The 22,512-nt window shown below is 33.2% G+C and overlaps 1 protein-coding gene across 3 annotated transcripts; it reads left to right on the forward strand.

Moving 5' to 3' along the window:
* Nucleotides 1-3,555: 3,555 nt before the first annotated feature.
* LOC116002149 (putative disease resistance RPP13-like protein 3) lies at nucleotides 3,556-20,234 on the forward strand. Of its 3 annotated transcripts, XM_031242202.1 has the most exons (10): nucleotides 3,556-3,631; nucleotides 12,787-15,805; nucleotides 15,919-16,249; nucleotides 16,644-16,829; nucleotides 17,232-17,303; nucleotides 17,580-17,605; nucleotides 17,692-17,761; nucleotides 18,788-18,888; nucleotides 19,391-19,511; nucleotides 20,126-20,234. In XM_031242202.1, the coding sequence occupies exons 1-3, from the start codon at nucleotides 3,619-3,621 to the stop codon at nucleotides 15,923-15,925; spliced, it is 3,039 nt and encodes a 1,012-aa protein (XP_031098062.1). In that variant the 5' UTR covers nucleotides 3,556-3,618; the 3' UTR covers nucleotides 15,926-16,249; nucleotides 16,644-16,829; nucleotides 17,232-17,303; nucleotides 17,580-17,605; nucleotides 17,692-17,761; nucleotides 18,788-18,888; nucleotides 19,391-19,511; nucleotides 20,126-20,234. The 3 variants fall into 3 exon arrangements, with proteins under 3 accessions (XP_031098062.1, XP_031098064.1, XP_031098063.1); XM_031242204.1 differs by lacking the exons at nucleotides 17,232-17,303; nucleotides 17,580-17,605; nucleotides 17,692-17,761; ... (1 more) ...; nucleotides 19,391-19,511; nucleotides 20,126-20,234 and adding an exon at nucleotides 16,919-17,225; XM_031242203.1 differs by lacking the exons at nucleotides 17,232-17,303; nucleotides 17,580-17,605; nucleotides 17,692-17,761; ... (1 more) ...; nucleotides 19,391-19,511; nucleotides 20,126-20,234 and having other exon boundaries at nucleotides 16,644-16,950.
* The last annotated feature ends 2,278 nt before the right edge of the window (nucleotides 20,235-22,512 follow it).

Below are 22,512 nucleotides of genomic sequence, written 5' to 3' on the forward strand. Positions count from 1 at the left end.
TAGTGATTTGAAAATGATGATAGGTTTTTGTGGATGAAGGCATATGAGTATCATTCATAAACATTTGAGGTTTAGTTGAGGATTACTCCCCATTGGTTCTTGAGATTCTGTTTGCTATTGGTCAGTTTTTGCTTATGCTTATCCTGAACTTTCAGGTTTAGCATTTCCGCGGTTTGGGTAACTTTATAAAATGTTTGGATCACACTTGTGGAGATCGTCTCATGGATCTTTATTGGGATTCGTGAGACCGTCTCAATAAGAAAATGTAATACTTAGAGTGGACATTTTAGTTTGGATTATCTGAAATCGAAGATTAGGTTTTGATTTATTATTAAAAATCAATTTATATTTTATAAACGGAATGATTTCAGTTATATACTCCTAGTTTATTTATATACCCAAATGCTTTTATATTTACAAATTTGTCCATATGTATATACTAAATCTTCAATTTTCTAACCCAAATTTTCACAATCGTTCTTTGTTCTCAATATTTCTTTGCGAGTTTGTGAGTTATTGTCGGGTGGCAGATGCATGTGAAGAATTCGGTTCAGTTTAGACTTATTTTAGATTGAGAAATTTGAAATATGCATAGTGGACTTGTTATTTAGATTTTCAAATTTAAATTATTAGTAAATATAAATAAATAATTATGTGCCCAAAAGAACTAGCTAGAGAATGTTTGAGTTCTCAAACCAAATAGACAAAATTGAAATATTTCATTGCTTATTTTCTTTAAGAATTTTAATTATTTTTATTTATTTTTTTGTGTTTTGGTATTTTTTCATAATATTTTCACTATCGCAAATGAAAGATTATAAAATTGAGTCTTAGTGAAGGTCATATTAAACAAATAGAGTCAATAATACTCACAAAATAAATTTTAGGAGCACTTGCTTCTTCTTCTTCTTCTTTTTTCCTACTTCAAATAATTTGAAGGGATAATTTAACTTTTTTCCACATAAAAAAAGAAAAAAAAAAAGGAAAAAAGAGACAACTAACACCAATGTAGCAATGCAAGTGGATGAACAAGAAGTCAAAAAACATGCACCAATGGGCCATGTGAAAGGAAGACATAGAGGTTGCACTAATAATTGATGTCTCTTGTTCATCCACTTGCATTATTATTCACTTATTCAATTTAGTAGTGTGATTGGAAAAACAAATTTTATTTTTAATATCCAACTATGTCGCTTGGATTCTTAAGGATCTACTATCTTGGTGTCTAATAAACTAATTATTACCACTTTCAAAAAAAAAAAAAAACTAATTATTACCTAAGTACGGGCCTAAATCCAAATCGTCAGTGGAACAATATTTTTACCCGTAAATCTTACTATTATTTTTGACATCGATAAAAAATTAACGTCGTTGTGTGGAATTGAAAATTTGGTGGCATTGTATGATTGAGCCGTCCCGCTCCACCCCACGAACCTTTATCCGTGAGACGACATTACATAAGGATAACCCATACTAAAGAACTTGAATTATTAAAGAGTTATTTAAAATACACAATTATATATTAAAAAAACGACGACCAAGACACATGCATGACTTACAATTAAATATGCTAGAGAATCTCAATTATTAAAAAGTTGTTAAAAATTTAAGTCATACTCATTTATTTAAAAATGACAACTTGGACAAATGTGTAGGATGACCATTATCGTATTCGTGTTTCTTGGTCATCCACTTGTATTATTATTCATTTACTAGTGTTTTTTGAAAAAATAAATAAATTTTATTTTTTAATTAAATAATTATTATAATTATACAAAAAGTTTACTATATACAAAAAAGTTTGATCAAAATTGGCTTGTTTCCTTCAATGATGTGACATTGTGACTTATCAATGATGTATAGTATTTATATTCCAACAATATAGTCATTTAAAATTTATGTATCAAGCCATATATAGTATTAATTTAGATTTAGAAAATAAAAACCTAACTACTTATATCGACGAATATAACAACAAAGATAATCAAAATTATAAATTAGACCCAAAAAAGCGTCTGAAATTAAAATTCAATATTCAAATTCATATGCTGCAATATCCTTATAATCTAATCAACTTTGGATACAAACGTGGGTGGGGAACATCACATTAATAGCTTTATTATAATAATAAATTAAGCCACTAACCATATCGCAAGGCAATTAAAATTCTAAATGCCATTTCAGATGAAAAAAAAAAAATCATGCATTCTTCCAATTGTTCTTTCAGTCACTAATTTTTACTTACAATATAGTGATAATTCTAACTTTCTACTATTACTAAAATACCACTTCAACTACTAATAAAAAAAAAACCACTATAACAAATAATTTATTGGGAAAAGGGTCCACTGATTTTTGTTTTTAAAAATTTGAATTTGAGTGTTTTTATGAAGTCTTTTTTAGGAAGACTTGTATTTTTTTTCTTTTTCCTTCTTCAAATAATTTAAGGGGATAAGTTAGCTTCTTTTTTTTTCCACAAAAAAAAAAATTGAAAAAGGGGGAGAAAACTAACACCAATGTAGCAATGCAAGTGGATGAACAAGAAGTCAAAAAACATGCACCAATAAGCCATGTGAAAAGAAACACAGAGAGGTTGCACTAATAATTTATGGCCCTGTTTGGTAAACAATCAGCCAATTTTGACTTATTTGATCACTATTAGTTGTTTGGTTAATAAGCTTTTTGTAACTCTAAAATACTAAAATTCAAAAGGTTACTCAAAGTAGCATTTTCAATTAGCTTTTTGAGAAAAAAATTATACCAAACAACTATCAGCTAACAGCCAACCCAATCAGCCAACTTTTTACAATCAGCTAATGTTATTAACAAATCATACCTTCTAACCCAAACAGCCAACCCAATCAGCCAACAACCATTTACCAAACAGGGCCTATGTCTCTTGTTCATCCACTTGTATTATTATTCACTTATTCAATTTAGTAGTGTTATTTGAAAAATAAATTTTATTTTTATTAAAAAATTATTATGTAAAAAAAGTTTGATCAAAATTGACTTTTTCCTTTAATGATGCATGTGACATTGTGATCTATTGACCATGTATGTTATTTATATAGTCAATGAACGATAAGACCATTTTAATAATTAACTCACTAGACAATGTCAATTATTAAGAGTTATTAAGACAAATGTGTAGAGATGACTATTACCTTTGTGCTCAATGGAAAACTCGATTTACTATCCCAATGGGGAAGGGAATAGAGACAATAACGTGAATTATCTTTTAAAAATTAAAAAGTCAAAGAAAGTTGATTTTGGTTATCTAGTTGTCATATTTTATTTAAAATTAATTGGTTATAAATGAGTGAACATTAACCATTTAACAATATTTTTTCATAGTTAACCACAAGGGTCATATCTCGAATCGAGCAGGGCTGAACTTGGCCAACCCAATCAAGGCCCAACAATATTGCATTTCCCCCCCCCCCCCCCCCCCCAAAAAAAAAAAAAAAAAAAAAAAAAAAAAAAAAAAAAAACACCTTGTCTTTATCATATACTGTGCTCTGCAAAAATTCCTCTCTCATTTCTTCTCATCTCCACAATTTCAACTTTCTCCCCTCTCTGCAAACTCCATCTTAATTACCTCTTCCATCACTGCCTATGGCGGCTTTTGGTGCTGTAACCATTTTAATGGACACACTCCATCGACACTTCCTCCAACCCAAACCCCTTTTCCCTCTTCGCAACAAAACAAAGGTCAAATTACTTTACAAAAATCTGTCTTCTTTGCGAACCTCTCTTGAACATGATTTCAAAGTGGGAGAGTGTGATGAAGCAGTGAAAGCATTGGAAGCAGAAATGAGAGATGTGTCAGTTGAACTAAGGTTCCAAATAGAACAGGAATTGAGATTGTTTTACCTGGGGAAATCCATGAAGCTTAGGCTTCACTCTGCTCAAAAGCTTCTTCCCATCTTGAGTGGAACTATTAAAGGCGGCATAGAAAGTATGGATTTCAATTCTGTGATTGAGATCCTAAGGAAGCACTTCACGCTGCCGGTATCAGGCATGCCGCCTCATATATACAAAAGGGTCAAATCTTTTTGCAGGCGACATCAATTCTTTCTCTATGAAAGACGATCTTACCATTATGATCAAGAGAGCAAGATTGATGTACCGAGGTACTTCATACGGTGCGTGCTGTCTCAAATAAAGAAAAAGGTGAAATCTTATTTCAGACGGGAAAGGAAAAGCGATGAGGCAGAAAGAAGTCGGTATATGTTGTTGTATGAAGCAGAAAGTGTAATCAGACAAGAAGTGAGAGCCTCTTATCTCAATAAATACATGAAACAACGCATTCTGGCTACACAAAGGATTCGTCAACTCTTCATCCATGGAATTAGCCTCACATCTTCCATCAAGAAACACATGTTGAAGGTTAAGAATGCCGCATACCACCAATCCAACAACTCACAAAACAACAACAATTCTGCTTCTCTTAGAGGGCTGGAACTCGATAACATTACGGTTGGTGATTCAAAGTCTACAATCCAAATGGTGGGCTGCGATGATGTGTTCAACACCATAATGGACAACTTGACCCAGCAATCCTCAAAACGAGAAATTGTCTCAATTGTGGGAATGGGTGGTATCGGCAAAACCACCTTAGCTAGAAAGATTTATGAAGATGCTTCATTCATTTCTTACTTCGATTGTCGAGCTTGGGTTACTATCTCACAGGACTATAATCCAACACAAGTGTTCCAATGCCTGCTTCAATCTCTTGCCCCTGCAGGGGCCAGTCACAACAATGAAGCTAGCAAAGACAAATTGGATCATCAAGTATACAAGCTTCTAAAACATAAAAGGTATTTGATCGTAGTAGATGATATTTGGAGTGAAGATGTCTGGGATGATTTAATGAGATGTTTTCAGGATGACAATAGTGGAAGTCGAATATTGTTGACCACTCGGCAAAAGAATGTGGCCGAGTATGCTGATTCAGGTAATCATTTTTGCCATACCTTACCTTTTTTGGATTCAAATGAAAGTTGGGATCTTTTTCAGAGCAAGGTGTGTAAGAGATTGTCCCCTGAATTTGATAAAATTGGTAGAGAGATAGTAGACAAGTGCAAAGGATTACCTCTTGCAATTATTGTGGCTGCTGGACTCCTCTCGAACTCCAACCAAACCTTTATTCATGAATGGGAGCATATTGCAAAATGTCTCCCTGCTTTGAGTTTAGATCATTCTAATCAGCAGGGTGAGAACATCATTGATTTGAGTTACACCTTCTTGCCTCATCACCTTAAACTTTGTTTTTTGTCGTTTGGGTGTTTTCCAGAAGACTCTAACTTTTCTGAAAGTGGGATTGTTGATTTTTGGGCATCAGAGGGATTTCTAAAGGTTTTGAGGTCTGAGAGCTTGGAAGATGTGGCAAGGAAAAATTTACAAGATCTTGTAGATAGAAATCTTGTTCTAAGTTATAGAAATGGATATTCCTATCAAATACATGATGTCTTGCGTGAATTGGCTTTGAGAGAAGCCCAAAAAGAAAATCTTTTATGTTTGAACAATGGTTATGATATAAGTTTGGGGTGGAAGAGAAATGAATCAATAAACTCTTCCCATATATCTCAACCATGGAGTATCCAATCAAGAATTTGCAGTTACAACAGTATAACTCCTACTACCAACACTTCTTCACCCTTCCCATATATCTCACTGGTGCATGCACATTTTAAGTTATTAAGGGCATTGAAAGTAGGCAGTCCGGTGAAAAATGTCCATAATATTTTTATGAAGATTGTGGGTCAAGTGCATCTGAGATATTTATATATTCCTCCTTGGTTAAATATTCATTGTCTGCCTTTGTTCATGTTGCGGAATCTACAGGTGCTAGAAGTTAATGGATATTCATCATGTGAACCCCTTGATATTTGGGGATTACCTCAACTGAAGAATATTAGAATTTCCGACATTGCACTAGTTCCTCCAAGATCGGTTCATCATAATTTGGAGAGCATTAGTAGTTTGGATTATAGGAGTTGTACAAAGGAGTTGTTCCTGAGGATCCCAAATCTAAGGATATTGGAAGTTACTACTAGTCGTGAAATTAAATGCAAAGCTCCCAATTGGTTTGAAAGTCTTGTCTATTTATATGAAGTAGAAGTACTAATGGTTGATGCCGAACTAGGGGAGTTTAGTACTATTTATTCTATGGGGATGCTAAGCCTAGAGAATTTTTGGCCAAGTGTTAAGCGGTTAGATTTGTCTAATACAAATTTAAAATGGGATGATATGGATGTTGTTGGCAAGTTGTCTAAGCTTGAGGACCTCAGGTTGTATAATGTTAAGGGTAAAAAATGGAAACCCAAAGATGGAGGATTCCGTCGATTAGGGTTCTTGAAGATATATTCGAGTCCTCTACGATATTGGGAAGCCACTAGTAATCATTTTCCAGTCCTTGAAAAGCTAGTCCTTGGCGGCACATATTTGAAAGAAATTCCAAGTGATTTTGCAGAAATAACTACTCTCAAATCAATCAGGTTACGTGTGGATTGTTTTGAGGAACTTATATCATTTGTTGAGTGCATTCAAAAAGAGCAGCGAGACTACGGAGATGACACATTTGTTGTTGATATTTCTAGGTTAGATTTTAAGCTACCTTTTTTTGTTTTTGTTGTTTTTTTTTAAAAAAAAAAATCAATCCAAATTTATATCAATTTCAACAATTAATTTCTCTAAATCATAGATGATGATGTTTTGTTTTTCAGATGGTAGCAGCTAGGTTGCCCAGAGGTTGGCAATTATTGAAGAAAATGCCAAAAATTCCCATTAGCAGCTGCTTTACATTATGCTTCCATGAAGTCAATTCTAAAGGGATCTACCTCTCATTACCACACACAACAGCCTCTGCGGCCCATAATTGAATTTAATTGAAGGTGTTTTTGTATTATTATTATTATTATTATTATGATATATATATATATATATATATATATATATATATATATATATATATATATATATATATATATTAATTATTTAGATGCAATGAGAGGAAAATATATCTAAGTTGTTTCCCTTGTTTTTGATGACTCATGTCCATGCATGAAAATATGCTATTAAAAGCATCTGATCTGATGCCAATGATGTATCTTTTGCTTGAAACAGAACTATCTGAGATTGTCTGTTCATAAGTTCCATGAAGATAAGATGAGATGAGATGAGATAGATGCAACCAACACACCACACATCTACTATACAACAGCACTGTAATCTGAAGCCTTCAACAGAGCCGAAGCTCGGTCCCCTGCTGGTACTATCTCTGTCCACTTCAATATATAAGTTTGTTTGGGCAAAACCAAAGTCACAAATCTTAAGATCACAATTCGAATTGAGCTAACATGTTTAATTTGTTGGCTTCCAGTCTCTATGAATAACATTCGTGAAATGTATGTATTTTACATACAAGCACACGAGCACGGTAAAAAACGTAACACATCAGATTTCTAGCTACCTTGGCCAGTCTGCCTCACTCAAATAAAAGAACAAAGTGAAAGGTGGCAATGTTACTTGAAAATATATATATATATGCTCATAATAACTGCAAATGTTTTGACCTGCTTGTATTGCGGTTTTTTGGAATGATTTGAAAGCAAACAAACACTTATTCGTTCTTTTTTTGCTTTGTATGTAGGAGGTTTTGAGTTGATAAGTTGCGGTCTTGCGGAATGGAGTAAATTAAGAGTATTTTGTACGTGCATTGAAGAATTTGGGTCGACACTAATGCTGGCATGAGGGCAAATCAATATTCAATGACGGAAGCATCAAGGATTTCTAGTGGTTTTGCAAATATATTTACTCTCAAATCAATCAAGTTTTGGTATAAGAGAGGTATGAACTTGTTTTTGTTGTCTAACTTATTGAATTCTTATTATCTGTATCTATTATCTTGATTAAAAATTCCTCTATCCCTAAGAAGTAAGAAGAGATAGTGATAAAGTCAAAAGTTGAAAAGAATTATGACCATGGTGAGGAATCGGGTACTAGAGTACGAGACAATTTAGTTAATGATAATACCTTGCAGCATTTGGGGTTTTAGTGCAATTAGTTGCATAATGTGCTTCGAACAATGTCTATTGATACAGACTACTTTGAATTGGAATTAGATTCTAATATCTTTCACCACACCAATGTGAGAAGCATTTATGATGATGGATGATATTAAAGACGTTTTAGCTATGCATGATGTATCTATTAATTTGAAAATGTCAATTGTTTATTAATGTATCACTTAATGATATTTCAGGTATCTTCACATATTGTGCAATCAATTTGGGTTGACTCAGTCACATTTTTATGTCCACCACAAATAGCAAAGGTCACTCTTAATTTGAATTTTAATGTTGTGACTATATATATTGGAAATACTATATATGTTCACATTGAAGGACAATACATTAATTTTAACACCGTACTATCCATATCGTTAGTAATATATTCTTATGTGTTTATAAGTGAGTTTGAATTATTATTAATTAAATTTGCAATGTATGTGTTTATAAATTGTAGACAACATTAGTTGCTTCTAGTAATTCATGTTTGTTCGAGAATAATATATGTTTTTTATCCTATGGAATGTGACCGGAATATAGAACTCAAACCTACTGTGAATATGTAAGTAAAAGTATATCTATATATAAAATTATGTATATTATGTGTTATAATTTATAAATTGTGTTTATACATTAATGTTATTATAGGGCATTTCGATCATATATGATTCAGTGGGGGCAAAGAGCGAAAAATCTTTCTCATGGAAGCATGTTAAGGTAAAATACAATAAGGTTTACTTATTAATTTATAGTTATTAATTGTTAGCTAGATTAATTACAAATAATATTTACTATACTTTCATTTGTTTTTTTAGCGTCCTAAACAATTTAGGGGTGTTGAGTGTGGATACTATGTTATGAAATAATGCATGAATTATGCACAAAATATTCCGTATTCACTTCTTTGGACGAGGTACATATAAAGTGATATAAACTAAGTATTTGGTAATAATTAAATTATAATTTATTACTAATATAATTAATAATTTATTTGTAGGTGTTTCAAGACACTATGACATATTTCATGGGGATGTTAAGTCTAGAGAACTTTTGGCCAAATCTCAAGGAGTCAAAATTCTCTAATACAAATGTAAAATGGAAGGATATGGATGTTGTTGGTAAGTTGTCTAGGCCTGATAATCTCAAATTGGATAACATTGTTGTTACGGATCAAAAATGAAAACCCAGAGATGGAGGATTTTGTCGATTAAAATTCTTGATGATAAATTGGAGTCCTTTACAATATTGAGAAGTCACTAGTAATCATTTTTCAGTCTTTGAAGATCTAGTCTTTGGTTGCATGAATTTGAAAGAAGTTCCTAGTGGTTTTGTAGAAATAATGTAACTACACTCAAATCAATCTATTTAAGTTATTGTTTAGAGTCACTCATATCATATGTATGGAAATGACACATTTAGTGTTGATATTTTAAGGTCAGATTTCTATATCTACCTTTGGTTTTAAAAAAAAATAAAAATTGAAAGTAAGATTCTATTTTTGAATCCTTATTTTTTATAATTTTAATCCAAATTTATATCAATTTCAACCATTAATTTCTAAACCATATTCAAATGGTATGTTGCCCAGAGGTATTACCAACGCATCAAACTATAATTCTTAAGGTGGATGTTGTGTTCCCTTTATACTTTCACAATGAGTAAGTTTTCTCTTTCATTTTTTTTTTCAGAATGACTAATTATTTTTCGGAGTAGGGATCACTAATTATTTTCCGGAGTAGGGTGGGCAAGTAGGTGGGGCTACTTGGAGTGCATGCTTTGAAAGCTACGGATTGAGGATTGGGTGAGGTTGATTACGGTATGTATCTCAACGACGAAATATAATGTGCTAGTAAATGGTGTTGTGGCATGGCAGGATACTCCTACGAGGGGACCCATTGTCACCGTATTTGTTCATAATATGTGCGGAGGGCAAATTCAATTTAGTTGTTTTTATTGGAAGAATAAATTTTATTTTTATTAAAAAATTATTATGCAAAAAAAGTTTGATCAAAATTGACTTTTTTCTTCGAATCACTGTCAAACACTTCCTCCACCCCACATTCGTCTTGCTATATATATAGTGGCGCGCTCTAATTAGAACGGACACCAAGGAGAGAAATAAAAACGATTCGCAGCCGTTCCTGTATCCAGATCAACGAATTAGATGTAATTTTAAAAAAACGACGCAGTAGCATTTTCGTAAATAACTCAAACTTTGGTGCAAGTAAATGTGTTATAAGTGCAAATAGTTGAAATATCGTTGAACAAGGAGTGGCTCGAGTTGTTATAAGTGCAAAGAAGATAGTAATTCATTTACCTCAAGGCTCAAGCACTTGGAATGGTAATTACTCCTCATCCAACCCCGTTTGTTTCCGTTATTGCAATTCTCGTGATTAATTGTTTGTTAATGAATTCAGTTATTATTATTGTGTTCATCAATCATATCCAAGTATGTTGCTTGGATTCTTAAGGATCTACTCTCTTGGTGGCTAATAAACTAATTATTACACAAGTACGGGCCTGAATCCCAATCCTCAGTGGAACGATATTTTTACCCGTAAATCTTACTATTATTTTTTGCAAAGATAAAAAATTGATGTCGTTGCGTAAAATTGACAATTTGGTGGTATTTTATGATTGACCCGACCGGATCTACCTCACGAACCCTTATCCGTGAGACGACTTTACACAAATGTAATTCATACTAGAGAACTTCAATTATTAGAGAGTTATTGAAAAGTCACAATAATATATTTAAAAAATGATGACCAAGACAAATACATGACTTACAATAAAATATGCTAGAGAATCTCAATTATTAAAGAATTCTTAAAAATTTAAGTCATACTCATTTATTCAAAAATGACAACTTGGACAAATGTGTAGGGATGACCATTATCTTATTTGTGCTTCATGGTCATCTACTTGTATTATTATTCATTTAGTAGTATTTCAAAAAAAAAAGTAGTATTTTTAGAAAAAAAATAAAATTTCTTTTTAATTAAATAATTATTATAATTATACAAAAAGTTTGAAATATATACCAATGGGCCATGTGAAAGGAAGACACAGGGGTTGCACTAAAATTATTAAATAATTTTAATAATTTTTTAAAGGGAAAATGACACTTTTCCCCCTATATTATGTGCATATAGCATTTTTTCCCCCATGTTATTAAAGTGGTAGTTTTTACCCCTGAAATGTTAAATTGACATTCTTACCCTTAAAAATAATTATTTCATTTATTATTCTTCTCCAACAAATTATTACTTATATGTATGGATGATCACGATTCGGTTCGAACCTAACCAAATACTGTAGCAATCATACCGAAATAGTATGGAGGTTCTGGTTACGATTCATAACCGAAAAAATAAAATTAAATAATTGTTGAACCGTGAACTGGAACTTAACCACAGTCATATATAGTGAAAATGATCAAACACTTATTTTGATAAATCGGTACGGTTCGGTTCCAATTTTGATTTTGAACTGCCAATCAAAACTTATTTATTTATTTATTTATTTTTATAATTTTATTTCTTATTTAAAAATAGTCTAAATTCAAAAATTATTTTATTTTATTTTTTCGGTTCTGAATCACAACCATAATCGTCTATACTATTAAGTTCAATTGCTACAGTGTTCGATTAGGTTCGTATCGAACTGTGATCTTCCATACATATTAGTAATATAATTGGTTTGAGAATAAAAATAAATGTAATAGTTATTTTTAAGGGCAAAAATGTCAATTTAACATTACAGGGGAGAAAACTACCACTTTTAAAATAACTCAAGGGGAAAAACTGTCACTTTAATAAGACAGGGGGAAAAGTGCTATAAGCACATAACATAGGGGAAAAAGTGTCATTTTCCCTTAAAAGTTAGATCAAAATTGGCATTTTCCTTTAATAATGCATGTAACATTGTGATTTACTGATCGTGTATATTATTTATATAGTCAAGGGACGATATGACCATTTCAATAATTAACTCACTAGACAATCTCAATTATTAAGAGTTCTTAAGACAAATGTGTAGAGATGACCATTACCTTTGTGCTCAATGGAAAACTCGATTTTCTATCCCATTGGGGAAGGGAATAGGGACAATAACGGGAATTATCTTTTAAAAAATAAAAAGTGAGAGAAAGTTTATTTTGGTTATCCCGTTGTCATATTTTACTTGAAATTAATTGGTAATAAATAAGTGAACATTAACCATATTCTTTCATGGTTAACCACAACATCATATTTCGAATGGACCCGGGGCTGAACTTGGCCAAACCGACCAACACCCAACAATATTAAAACATTGATTTACTTTGTAATATTTTAGATGGGTAATATATTAGGCTATAAATTCCCTGAGGGTTGTAGTCTGACAATTCTATAAAATCACAAGTAATTTTTCCAAAAAAAAATAAAAATAAAACAACAAGTAGTCAATATATGTTATAAACTATTATATCAAATTAAAATTCATTTTGGATGATTCTTTATGGGGTGCTTGATTGATTAGTTGCTTCCTACTCAGATGCAATAATTCAATGAAGGACTAAAATTGCATTTTTCCAAAAAAAAAAAAAAAAACTTGTCTTTCTCCTATACTCTGCTCTGCAAAAATTCCTCTCTCATTTCTTCTCATCTCCACAATTTCAAGTTTCTCCCCTCTCTGCAAAGTCTTCCATCACTGGCTATGGCGGCTTTTGGTGCTGTAACCATTTTAATGGACACACTCCATCTACACTTCCTCCAACCCACACCCCTTTTCCCTCTTCGCAACAAAACAAAGGTCAAATTACTTTACAAAAATCTGTCTTCTTTGCGAACCTCTCTTGAACATGATTTCAAAGTGGGAGCGTGCGATGAAGCAGTGAAAGCATTGGAAGCACAAATGAGAGATGTCTCAGTTGAACTAAGGTTCCAAATAGAACACGAATTGAGATTGTTTTACCTGGGGAAATCCATGAAGCTTAGACTTCACTCTGCTCAAAAGCTTCTTCCCATCTTGAGTGGAGCAATTAAAGGCGGCATAGAAAGTATGGATTTCAATTCTGTGATGGAGATCCTAAGGAAGCACTTCACGCTGCCGGTATCAGGCATGCCGCCTCATATATACAAAAGGGTCAAATCTTTTTGCAGGCAGCATCAACGCTTTCTCTATGGAAAACAATATGAAGAAAAGAGTGAGGATGATGAGCAAGATAGTGATGATGACGAGGAATGCCGGCTCGTAATGAGGTACTTCATAGGGCCCGTATGGCGCGTGTCGTCTCAAATAAAGAAAAAGGTGAAATCTTGTTTCAGACGGGAAAGGAAAATCGACAGAAGGAGGTATATGTTGTTGTACAAAGCAGAAAGTGTAATCAGACAAGAAGTGAGAGCCTCTTATCTCAATAAGTACATGAAACAACGGATACAGGCTACACAAAGGATTCGTCAACTCTTCATCCAAGGAATTAGCCTCACATCTTACATCAAGAAAGACATGTTGAAGGTTAAGAATGCATACCACCAATCCAACAACTCACAAAACAACAATCCTGCTTCTCTTAGAGGGCTGGAACCCGATAACATTATGGTTGTTGATTCAAAGTCTACAATCAAAATGGTGGGCTGCGATGATGTCTTCAACACCATAAAGGACAACCTGTGGCAGCAATCCTCAAAACTAGAAATTATCTCAATTGTGGGAATGGGTGGTATCGGTAAAACCACCTTAGCAAGAAAGATTTATGAAGATGCTTCAATCATTTCTTACTTCGATTGTCAAGCTTGGGTTACTATCTCACAGGATTATAATCCAACACAAGTGTTCCAATGCCTGCTTCATTCTCTTGCCCCTGCAGGGGCCAGTCACAACAATGGAGCTAGCAACTACGAATTGGCTCGTGAGCAAGTATACAAGCTTCTAATACACCGAAGGTATTTGATCGTAGTAGATGATATTTGGAGTACAGATGTCTGGGATGATTTAAAGAGATGTTTTGAGGATGACAATAGTGGAAGTCGAATATTGTTGACCACTCGGCAAAAAAATGTGGCCGAGTATGCTGATTCAGGTAATCATTTTTGCCATACCTTACCTTTTTTGGATTCAAATGAAAGTTGGGATCTTTTTCAGAGCAAGGTGTGTAAGAGATTGTCCCCTGAATTTGATAAAATTGGTAGAGAGATAGTAGACAAGTGCAAAGGATTACCTCTTGCAATTATTGTGGCTGCTGGACTCCTCTCAAACTCCAACCAAACCTTTATTCATGAATGGGAGCATATTGCAAAATGTGTCCCTGCTTTGAGTTTAGATCAACAGGGTGAGAACATCATTGATTTGAGTTACACCTTCTTGCCTCATCACCTTAAACTTTGTTTTTTGTCATTTGGGTGTTTTCCAGAAGACGATCAGATTGTTGAAAGTACAATCGTTGATTTTTGGGTTTCAGAGGGATTTCTAAAGGTTTTGAGGTCTGAGAGCATGGAAGATGTGGCAAGGAAAAATTTACAAGATCTTGTGGATAGAAATCTTGTTCTAAGTTGTGGAGATGGAGATAATATAGAATTCTATCAAATGCATGATGTGTTGCGTGAATTGGCTTTGAGAGAAGCCCAAAAAGAAAATCTTTTATGTTCCAAGAAGGGTTATGAAATAAGTTTGAGGTGGAAGAGAAATGAATCAATAAAGTCTTCCCATATATCTCAACCATGGAGTATCCAATCAAGAATTTGCAGTTACAACAGTGTAACTCCTAACACTTCTTCACTGATTGATAATGGGTACAGTACTTCAAGATGGGTGGGGGTGCATGCACATTTTAAGTTTTTAAGGGTATTGAATCTATCCTTGTGGACACGTGATATAAATGTCCATAATATTTTTCTGGAGATTGTGGGTCTAGTGCATCTGAGATTGTTAAGTATTCCTTGTTGGTTGAATATTCATTGTCTGTCTTTGTTCATGTTGCGGAATCTACAGGACCTAAGAGTTTATGAGTATTCATCATGTGAACCCCTCGATATTTGGGGATTACCTCAACTGAAGCATATCAGTAATTCCGCCGGTTATACACTAGTTCCTCCAAGATCAGTTCATCATAATTTGGAGAGCATTAGAAGTTTGGATTATAGGAGTTGTACAAAGGAATTGTTCCTGAGGATCCCAAATCTAAGGACATTGCAAGTTACTACTAATCATGAAATTAAATTCAAAGCTCCCAATTGGTTTGAAAGTCTTGTCTATTTATATAAAGTGGAAGTACTAGTGGTTAATGCCGATCTTGGGGAGTTTAGTACTATTTATTCTATGAGGATACTAAGCCTAGAGAATTTTTTGCCAAATCTTAAGCGGTTAGATTTGTCTAATACAAATTTAAAATGGGAGGATATGGATGTTGTTGGTAGGTTGTCTAAACTTGAGGACCTCAGATTGTGGCTATATGTTGTTAAGGATCGAAAATGGGAACCCAAAGATGGAGGATTTGGTCGATTAAGGTTCTTGGAGATACATTCGAGTCCTCTACAATATTGGGAAGCCACTAGTAATCATTTTCCAATCCTTGAAAAGCTAGTCCTTGGTGATATAAAATTGAAAGAAATTCCTAGTGATTTTGTAGAAATAACTACTCTCAAATCAATCATGTTATATGAGTGTTCAAAATCACTTATATCATCTGCTAAGCGTATTCAAAAAGAGCAACAAGAGTATGGAAACGACACATTTGTTGTTGATTTCAGGTAGATTTTAAGCTACCTTAATTTTTTTTTTTTTTTTAAATTTAAATCCAAATTTATATCAATTTCAACAATTAGGTTCTCTAAATCATAGATGATGATGTTTTGTTTTTCAGATGGTAGCAGCTAGGTTGGCCAGAGGTTGGCAATTAGTGAAGAAAATGCCAAAAATTCACATTAGTTAGCTACTGCATGCTTTACATTATGCTTCCATTCCATGAAGTCAATTCTAAAGGGATCTACCTCTCATTACCAAACACAACAGCCTTTGTCATAATTGAATTGAATTGAAACAACGCTAGCTGAGGTTGTCTGTATGTTCATAAGCTCCATGAAGATCAGATCAGATCAGATCAAATAGATGCAACCAACACACCATACATCTACTATACAGCAGCATTACTGTAATCTGAAGCCTTCAACAGAGCAGAATCCCTCGGTCCCCTGGTACAATCTCGTATCAAAATCTTCTATCTATCTGTGTCCACTTCAATATATACGTTTGTCTAGGCAAAACCAAAGTCACAAATCTTAAGTTCACAATTCGAATTGAGCAACAAGTTTGTTGGCTTCCCGTCTTTATGAATAACATTCGCCCACGAATATAATGTATGTATTTTACATACAAGCACACCAACACGGTACAAAACGTAAAACATGAGTCCTAAATAAAAGAACAAAGTGAAAGGGGGCAATGTTATCTGAAAATATATGCTCATAATAAATGCAACTTCTTGTGATTTTTATGTGCATATATATTTTGACGTGCTTGTATTGCGGGTTTTTGGAATGATTTGAAAGCAAATAAACACTTATTCGTTCCTTGTTGCTTTGTATGTAGGAGGTTTTGAGCTGATAAGTTGCGGAATGGAGTAAATTGAGAGTATTTTGTACGTGCATTGAAGAATTTGGGTCGACGCTAATGTTGGCATGAGGGCAAATTAAGATTCAAGCATCAATGATTTCTAGTGATTTTGCAAATGTAGTTACTCTTAAATCAATCAAGTTTTTGGTATATATAAGAGAGGTATGAGCTTGTTTTTGTTGTACAACTTATTGGATTCTTATTATTTGTATCTATTATCTTGATTATATTAAAAATTCATCTATCCATAGGAAGAGATAGTGATAAAGTCAAAAGTTGAAAAGAATTATGACGAAAGTGAAGAATCGAGTACTAGAGTATGAGCCAATTTGGTTGATGATGATACCTTGCAGCATTTGGGGTTTGAGTGCAATTAATTGCACAATGTGCTTCAAACAATGTCTATTGATATAGACTACTTTGAATTGGAATTATATTCTAATATCTTTCATCCATTATACAAGTCTTTATAATGTAAGTTCGTGTATTAATTAATTTGAAAATGTTAATTCTTTATTAATGTATTACTTAACGATATTAATGTATTACTCAACGATTTTTCAGGTATCTTCACAAATTGTGCAATCAATTTGGATTGATTCAGTTAGATTTTTGTGTTCACCGCAAATAGCAAAGGTCACTCTTAATTTGAATTTTAATGTTAGTGACTACATATATTGGAAATACTATGGTCACATTGAAGGACAAGACATTAATTTTATAGCACCATACTTTCAATCGTAAGTAATATATATATATTCTTATGTGTTTATAAAGTGAGTGAATTATTATTAATTAAATTTGCAATGTATGTGTTTATAAATTGTAGGCAACATTAGTTGCTTCTAGCGATTAATGTTTGTTCACGAATAATATATGTTTTTGATCCTGTGGAATGTGATCGGAATACAGAACTCAAACTTGCGGTGAATATATATGTAAGTAAAAGTATATCTATATATAAAATTATTTATATTATGTGTTATAATTTATAAATTGTGTTTATAAATTAATGTTATTATAGGTGATTTCGATCATATATGAATCAATAGGGGCAAAGACCAAAAAATCTTTCTCAATGGAAGCATGTTAAGGTAAATACAAGGGAAAATGACATCTTTAGTCCCTGAGTTATAGGGGTAGTGTAGACTCAGTCCTTGAGTTATGGCTGTATGCGAGTTTAGTCCCTCAGTTATTCGTGAAGTGGCGGGTTTAGTCCCTAGCCATTAAATTTGATGAAAAAATTAAAAAATATTCAAAATTTGAGGGGTAAAATAGGAAATTCACATTTTATTATTCTTCTTATATCAAAACCACTTTTACAACATTATTTTTCACTTCTTAGCCTAATTATTTTCAAGATTTTTCATTTTTAAAAGCATTTTAATAACTTTCAAATGACTTGTTAGAAACCTGACTCTCGTATAACACACTTAAAACTTAGCACAAATAAAGAAATGCATGATCATTGTATTTAGGTGTATGAAACACACTATCCTAACAAGTTTTTATCTTTTTACTAAGCAACAAATGTAATAAAATTAAAACTTTTGAGATTTTTTTACACACTATCCTATCTCAAAAGTTTTAATTTTATTACATTTGTTGCTTAGTAAAAAGATAAAAACTTGTTAGGATAGTGTGTTTCATACACCTAAATACAATGATCATGCATTTCTTTGTTTGTGCTAAGTTTTAAGTGTGTTATACGAGAGTCAGGTTCCTAACAAGTCATTTGAAAGTTATTAAAATGTTTTTAAAATTGAAGAATCTTGAAAATAATTAGGATAAGAAGTGAAAAATAATATTGTAAAAGTGGTTTTGATATAAGAAGAAGAATAAAATGTGAATTTCCTATTTTATCCCTCAAATTTTGAATATTTTTTAATTTTTTCGTCAAATTTAATGGTTAGGGACTAAACTCGCCATTTCGCGAATAACTGAGGAACTAAACTCGCATACACTCATAACTCAGGGACTGAGTTTACACTACCCCTATAACTCAGGGACTAAAGATGCCATTTTCCCTAAATACAATAAGGTTTACTTATTAATTTGTAGTTATTAATTGTTAGCTAGATTACAAATAATATTTACTATATTTTCATTTGTTTTTCTAGTGTCCTCAACAATGGAGGGGTGTTGAGTGTGGATAGTGTTATGAAGTATGTATATGCATGAATTATGCACAAAATATTCCACATTCACTTCTTTGGACGAGGTACATATAAAGTGATATAAACTAAGTATTTGGTAATTATTGAATTTATTACTAATATAATTTTTTTTTTTTTTAATCGAAAGACAGAGTCATTGATTAATCAAACGAGAGGTAGTAAAGCCTCTAAAGTCATACAAAAAAACATCTTGCACTTGAGCCGGCAAGGTGAAGAAGTCAAAATACATTGAAGGATAAGATCGGCTAATACCAAAGAGAGCAAGAGCGTCAGCCACTTTGTTTGCCTCCCGGTAAATATGAGACAGGGATGCTGACCAAGATAAAAGCAAATTTCTTATCTGGCTGATCGCATTTTTTATTTTCCAAGGAATATTCAGCAAGTCAGATTGAACATAACTAACCAAGTTGGAGGAATCTACCTCGACGAATGTGGGGAATTTGGCTACTGAGGCACACCAAGTTAAAGCAAAGTGAAGGGCAAGGACTTCGGCTTCCTGAGCGGATGAGGCATCTATTACTAATATAATTAATAATTCATTTGTAGGTATTTCAAAACACTATGACATATTTCATGGGGATGTTAAGTCTAGAGAATTTTTTGCCAAATCTCAAGGAGTTAAAATTCTCTAATACAAGTTTAAAATGGAAGGATATGTATGTTGTTGGTAAGTTGTCTACACTTGAGAACCTCAAATTGGATAACTTTGTTATTACGGATCAAAAATTGAAACCCAAAGATGGAGGATTTTGTCGATTAAAGTTCTTCATGATATATTGGAGTCCTCTATAATATTGGGAAGCCACTAGTAATCATTTTTCAGTCCTTGAAGATCTAGTCTTTGGTTGCATGGATTTGAAAGAAATTCCGGCCTAGTGGTTTTGTAGAAATAACTACACTCAAATTAATCTATTAAAGTTGTCTATTTAAGTTGTTGTTTAGAGTCACTTATATCATATGCTGAGCATATTCAAAAAGAACAACAAGAGTATGGAAATGACACATTTGTTGTTGATATGTTAAGGTTAGATTTCTATATTTACCTTTACTTTTTTTTAAAAAAAAAAAATTACAATTAACATTCTATTTTTGAATCCTTATTTTTCATAATTTTAATCCAAATTTATATCAATTTCAACCATTAATTTCTAACCATATTCAAATGGTATGTTGCCCATTTGGTATTTACCAACACATCAAACTATATGATTCTTAAGGTGGATGTTGTGTTCCCTTTATACTTTCATAATGAGTAAAATTTCTCCTTGATTTTTTTTCTAGGATCACTAATTATTTTCCGGAGTAGGGTGGGTAGGCGGGTGGGACTTCTTGGAGTGCATATATGCGTTGAAAGCTAGAGTTTGAGGAGGATTGGTTGAGGTTGATTACGGTATGTATCTCATAGATGAAATATAATGTGATAGTAAATTGTGTTGTGGTATAGTAGGTTACTCCTACGAGGGGACCTATTGTCACCGTATTTCAATTTCTATGATTAATTTTTATACCATAGATAATGATGTTTTGATTTTCATTTTGGTAAACGACCCCAAGTTTTCCATTTTTCATTCTTCTATCTATCCAATTCTTTTTTCTTTTCAGAAAATCCTCCATTTTCTTCACTTTGGTAAAGCACCCCTGTATATTGTCTTTCAAAAGTGTTACCTTAATTGGTTATTAAAAGCATCTGATGCGAATCAATCATCTTTTCCTTGAAATAGAGCTGAGGTTGTCTGTTCATGAAGATAGATGCAACCAACACACCACACATCTACACCAGCACTGTAATCTTTAAGATTTCAACAGAAGCTCGATCGGCCTCCTGGTACAATCTAGTATAAATATCTTCTGTATGTGTCCACTTCGATCAATATATAAGTTTGTTTGGGCAAGACCAAATTAAGGTCACTAATTTTAAGATCACAATTCGAATTGAGCAACAAGTTTATTGGCTTCAATCCCAGTCTCTATGATAACATTCGCCGAGAATGTATGTATTTTAGTCCATGAAGGATCTGATACAATAAAATAAATACTGCAAGCAAGCACACCAACACGGTAACAAATTAGAGCCCTACCTTCCGGTCTAGCTTCCCCACCCAAATAAAAGAATGAACAAAGTGAAAGGTGTCCTGAAAATATAATGCTCATGATAACTGCACATTTGTGGGGTTTTTATGTGCATGTTGTGACCATGTATTGTGGTTTTTTGGAATGATTTGAAAGTAAATAGACACTTATTTGTTCATTTTTGGTATGTAGGAGGTTTTGAACTGATAATAAGATGGGGAAATGGGGCAAATTGAGAGCATTTTGGAGGTGAATATAATGGAAGGATTTGGGACGCTGGTCTGATGCAAGCAAATCAGACGGGTATGTAACATGAGCTGGAATGCCCGTACATGGTGAAGCAAGCAAACGGAGCCGGTTGTGCTGCTAGCCATTGCCTGCAGATGGGGTTATACGAAGAGCAAGGGAGGGTTGAAGAAAGGAAAAGACCAATTTACCCAAGCTTAATCGGAGTGGTCACTGGAAAACGGTCGGATGGAGTTATGTGACAAAAAATAATTAATTTCGGAGACCAAATCGATAAATACGGAGTTAAGAGACAACATTGACGACAGTTTGAAAACAATTGAGAGACCAAATCGGTGATTTATCCTTCAACTTGCAATGTATGGTTGCAATCTAAGATGTTGGAAGCCATTAGTGGTCATATCTGATCTGATCACATAAACACCATTTGGGTACAAATTAAATTACTGTGTTTGGATGGCATTTGTTTGCACATAAAAACCATTAATTGTTTCTTGAGATTTTGTTAGCCAATGAATAGAATAGTCCAATGGAATTCTGCTATTACTCACTACTTTATATTGTTTGTATTCCTGCATGTGGGCTGGGCGTTGCAATTCAAACATATTTTTATCGATTGTTCTGTCATTCTGTAATTTTTACTGGAAACTAACAGTGGTAATTGGTAAATCTAACTTTTTTTTTTGAAACTAAAATCTTTCATTACTGTAAAACATCGAAGCTATTAGCTTTATACAAGGAATCATAAGGAATGGCAAAGCATTCCATATGATTTGACATAGAAATAGTGCTCCTAGCAAGGATATGAGGCGCTAAATTCGCATACTGTTTAACATACGAAAAGCAAACACTATTAAAGTTTTTTACTAGTTCTTTAATGTCCTGCATAATCAAATCAAAGGGAGTTGATGATTTTCTCCCTATCTCTTTGAATAAACAAGTCTTCCAATATTTCTATATTCCATCTCTTGCCTTCCTAGTCCATAAGGGAACTGACCTTAGCCTCCTCGAGCCCCACCTGGGCTTTAGTGTGAATGAAAGGATCCTCCAAATCAGGTAGCTAAGGGTCTTTCCAAATGTTGATTTCACTGCCCTTGCCTATTCTCCACCGGATGTTGTTCTTTAAAACGTCTTGCACTTCCAGAATGCTTCCATCTCCAAATGAATGAAGGGTTGCTGCCCAATTTCGCCTCCAAGAAAGAAATTTTGGGGAAATATTTTGCTTTGAAAACTAGTGAGACCAGGGAATTTGGATTTTGCAAAAACCTCCAAGTTTACTTACCTAGGAGTGCTATACTAGATTAAACTCTCTCATCTTATGAAACCCATACCCCCCCCCCCCCCCCCCCCCC

The sequence above is a fragment of the Ipomoea triloba genome, chromosome 13, assembly GCF_003576645.1.
Source record: "Ipomoea triloba cultivar NCNSP0323 chromosome 13, ASM357664v1".
NCBI classification, from domain to species: Eukaryota; Viridiplantae; Streptophyta; class Magnoliopsida; order Solanales; family Convolvulaceae; genus Ipomoea; species Ipomoea triloba.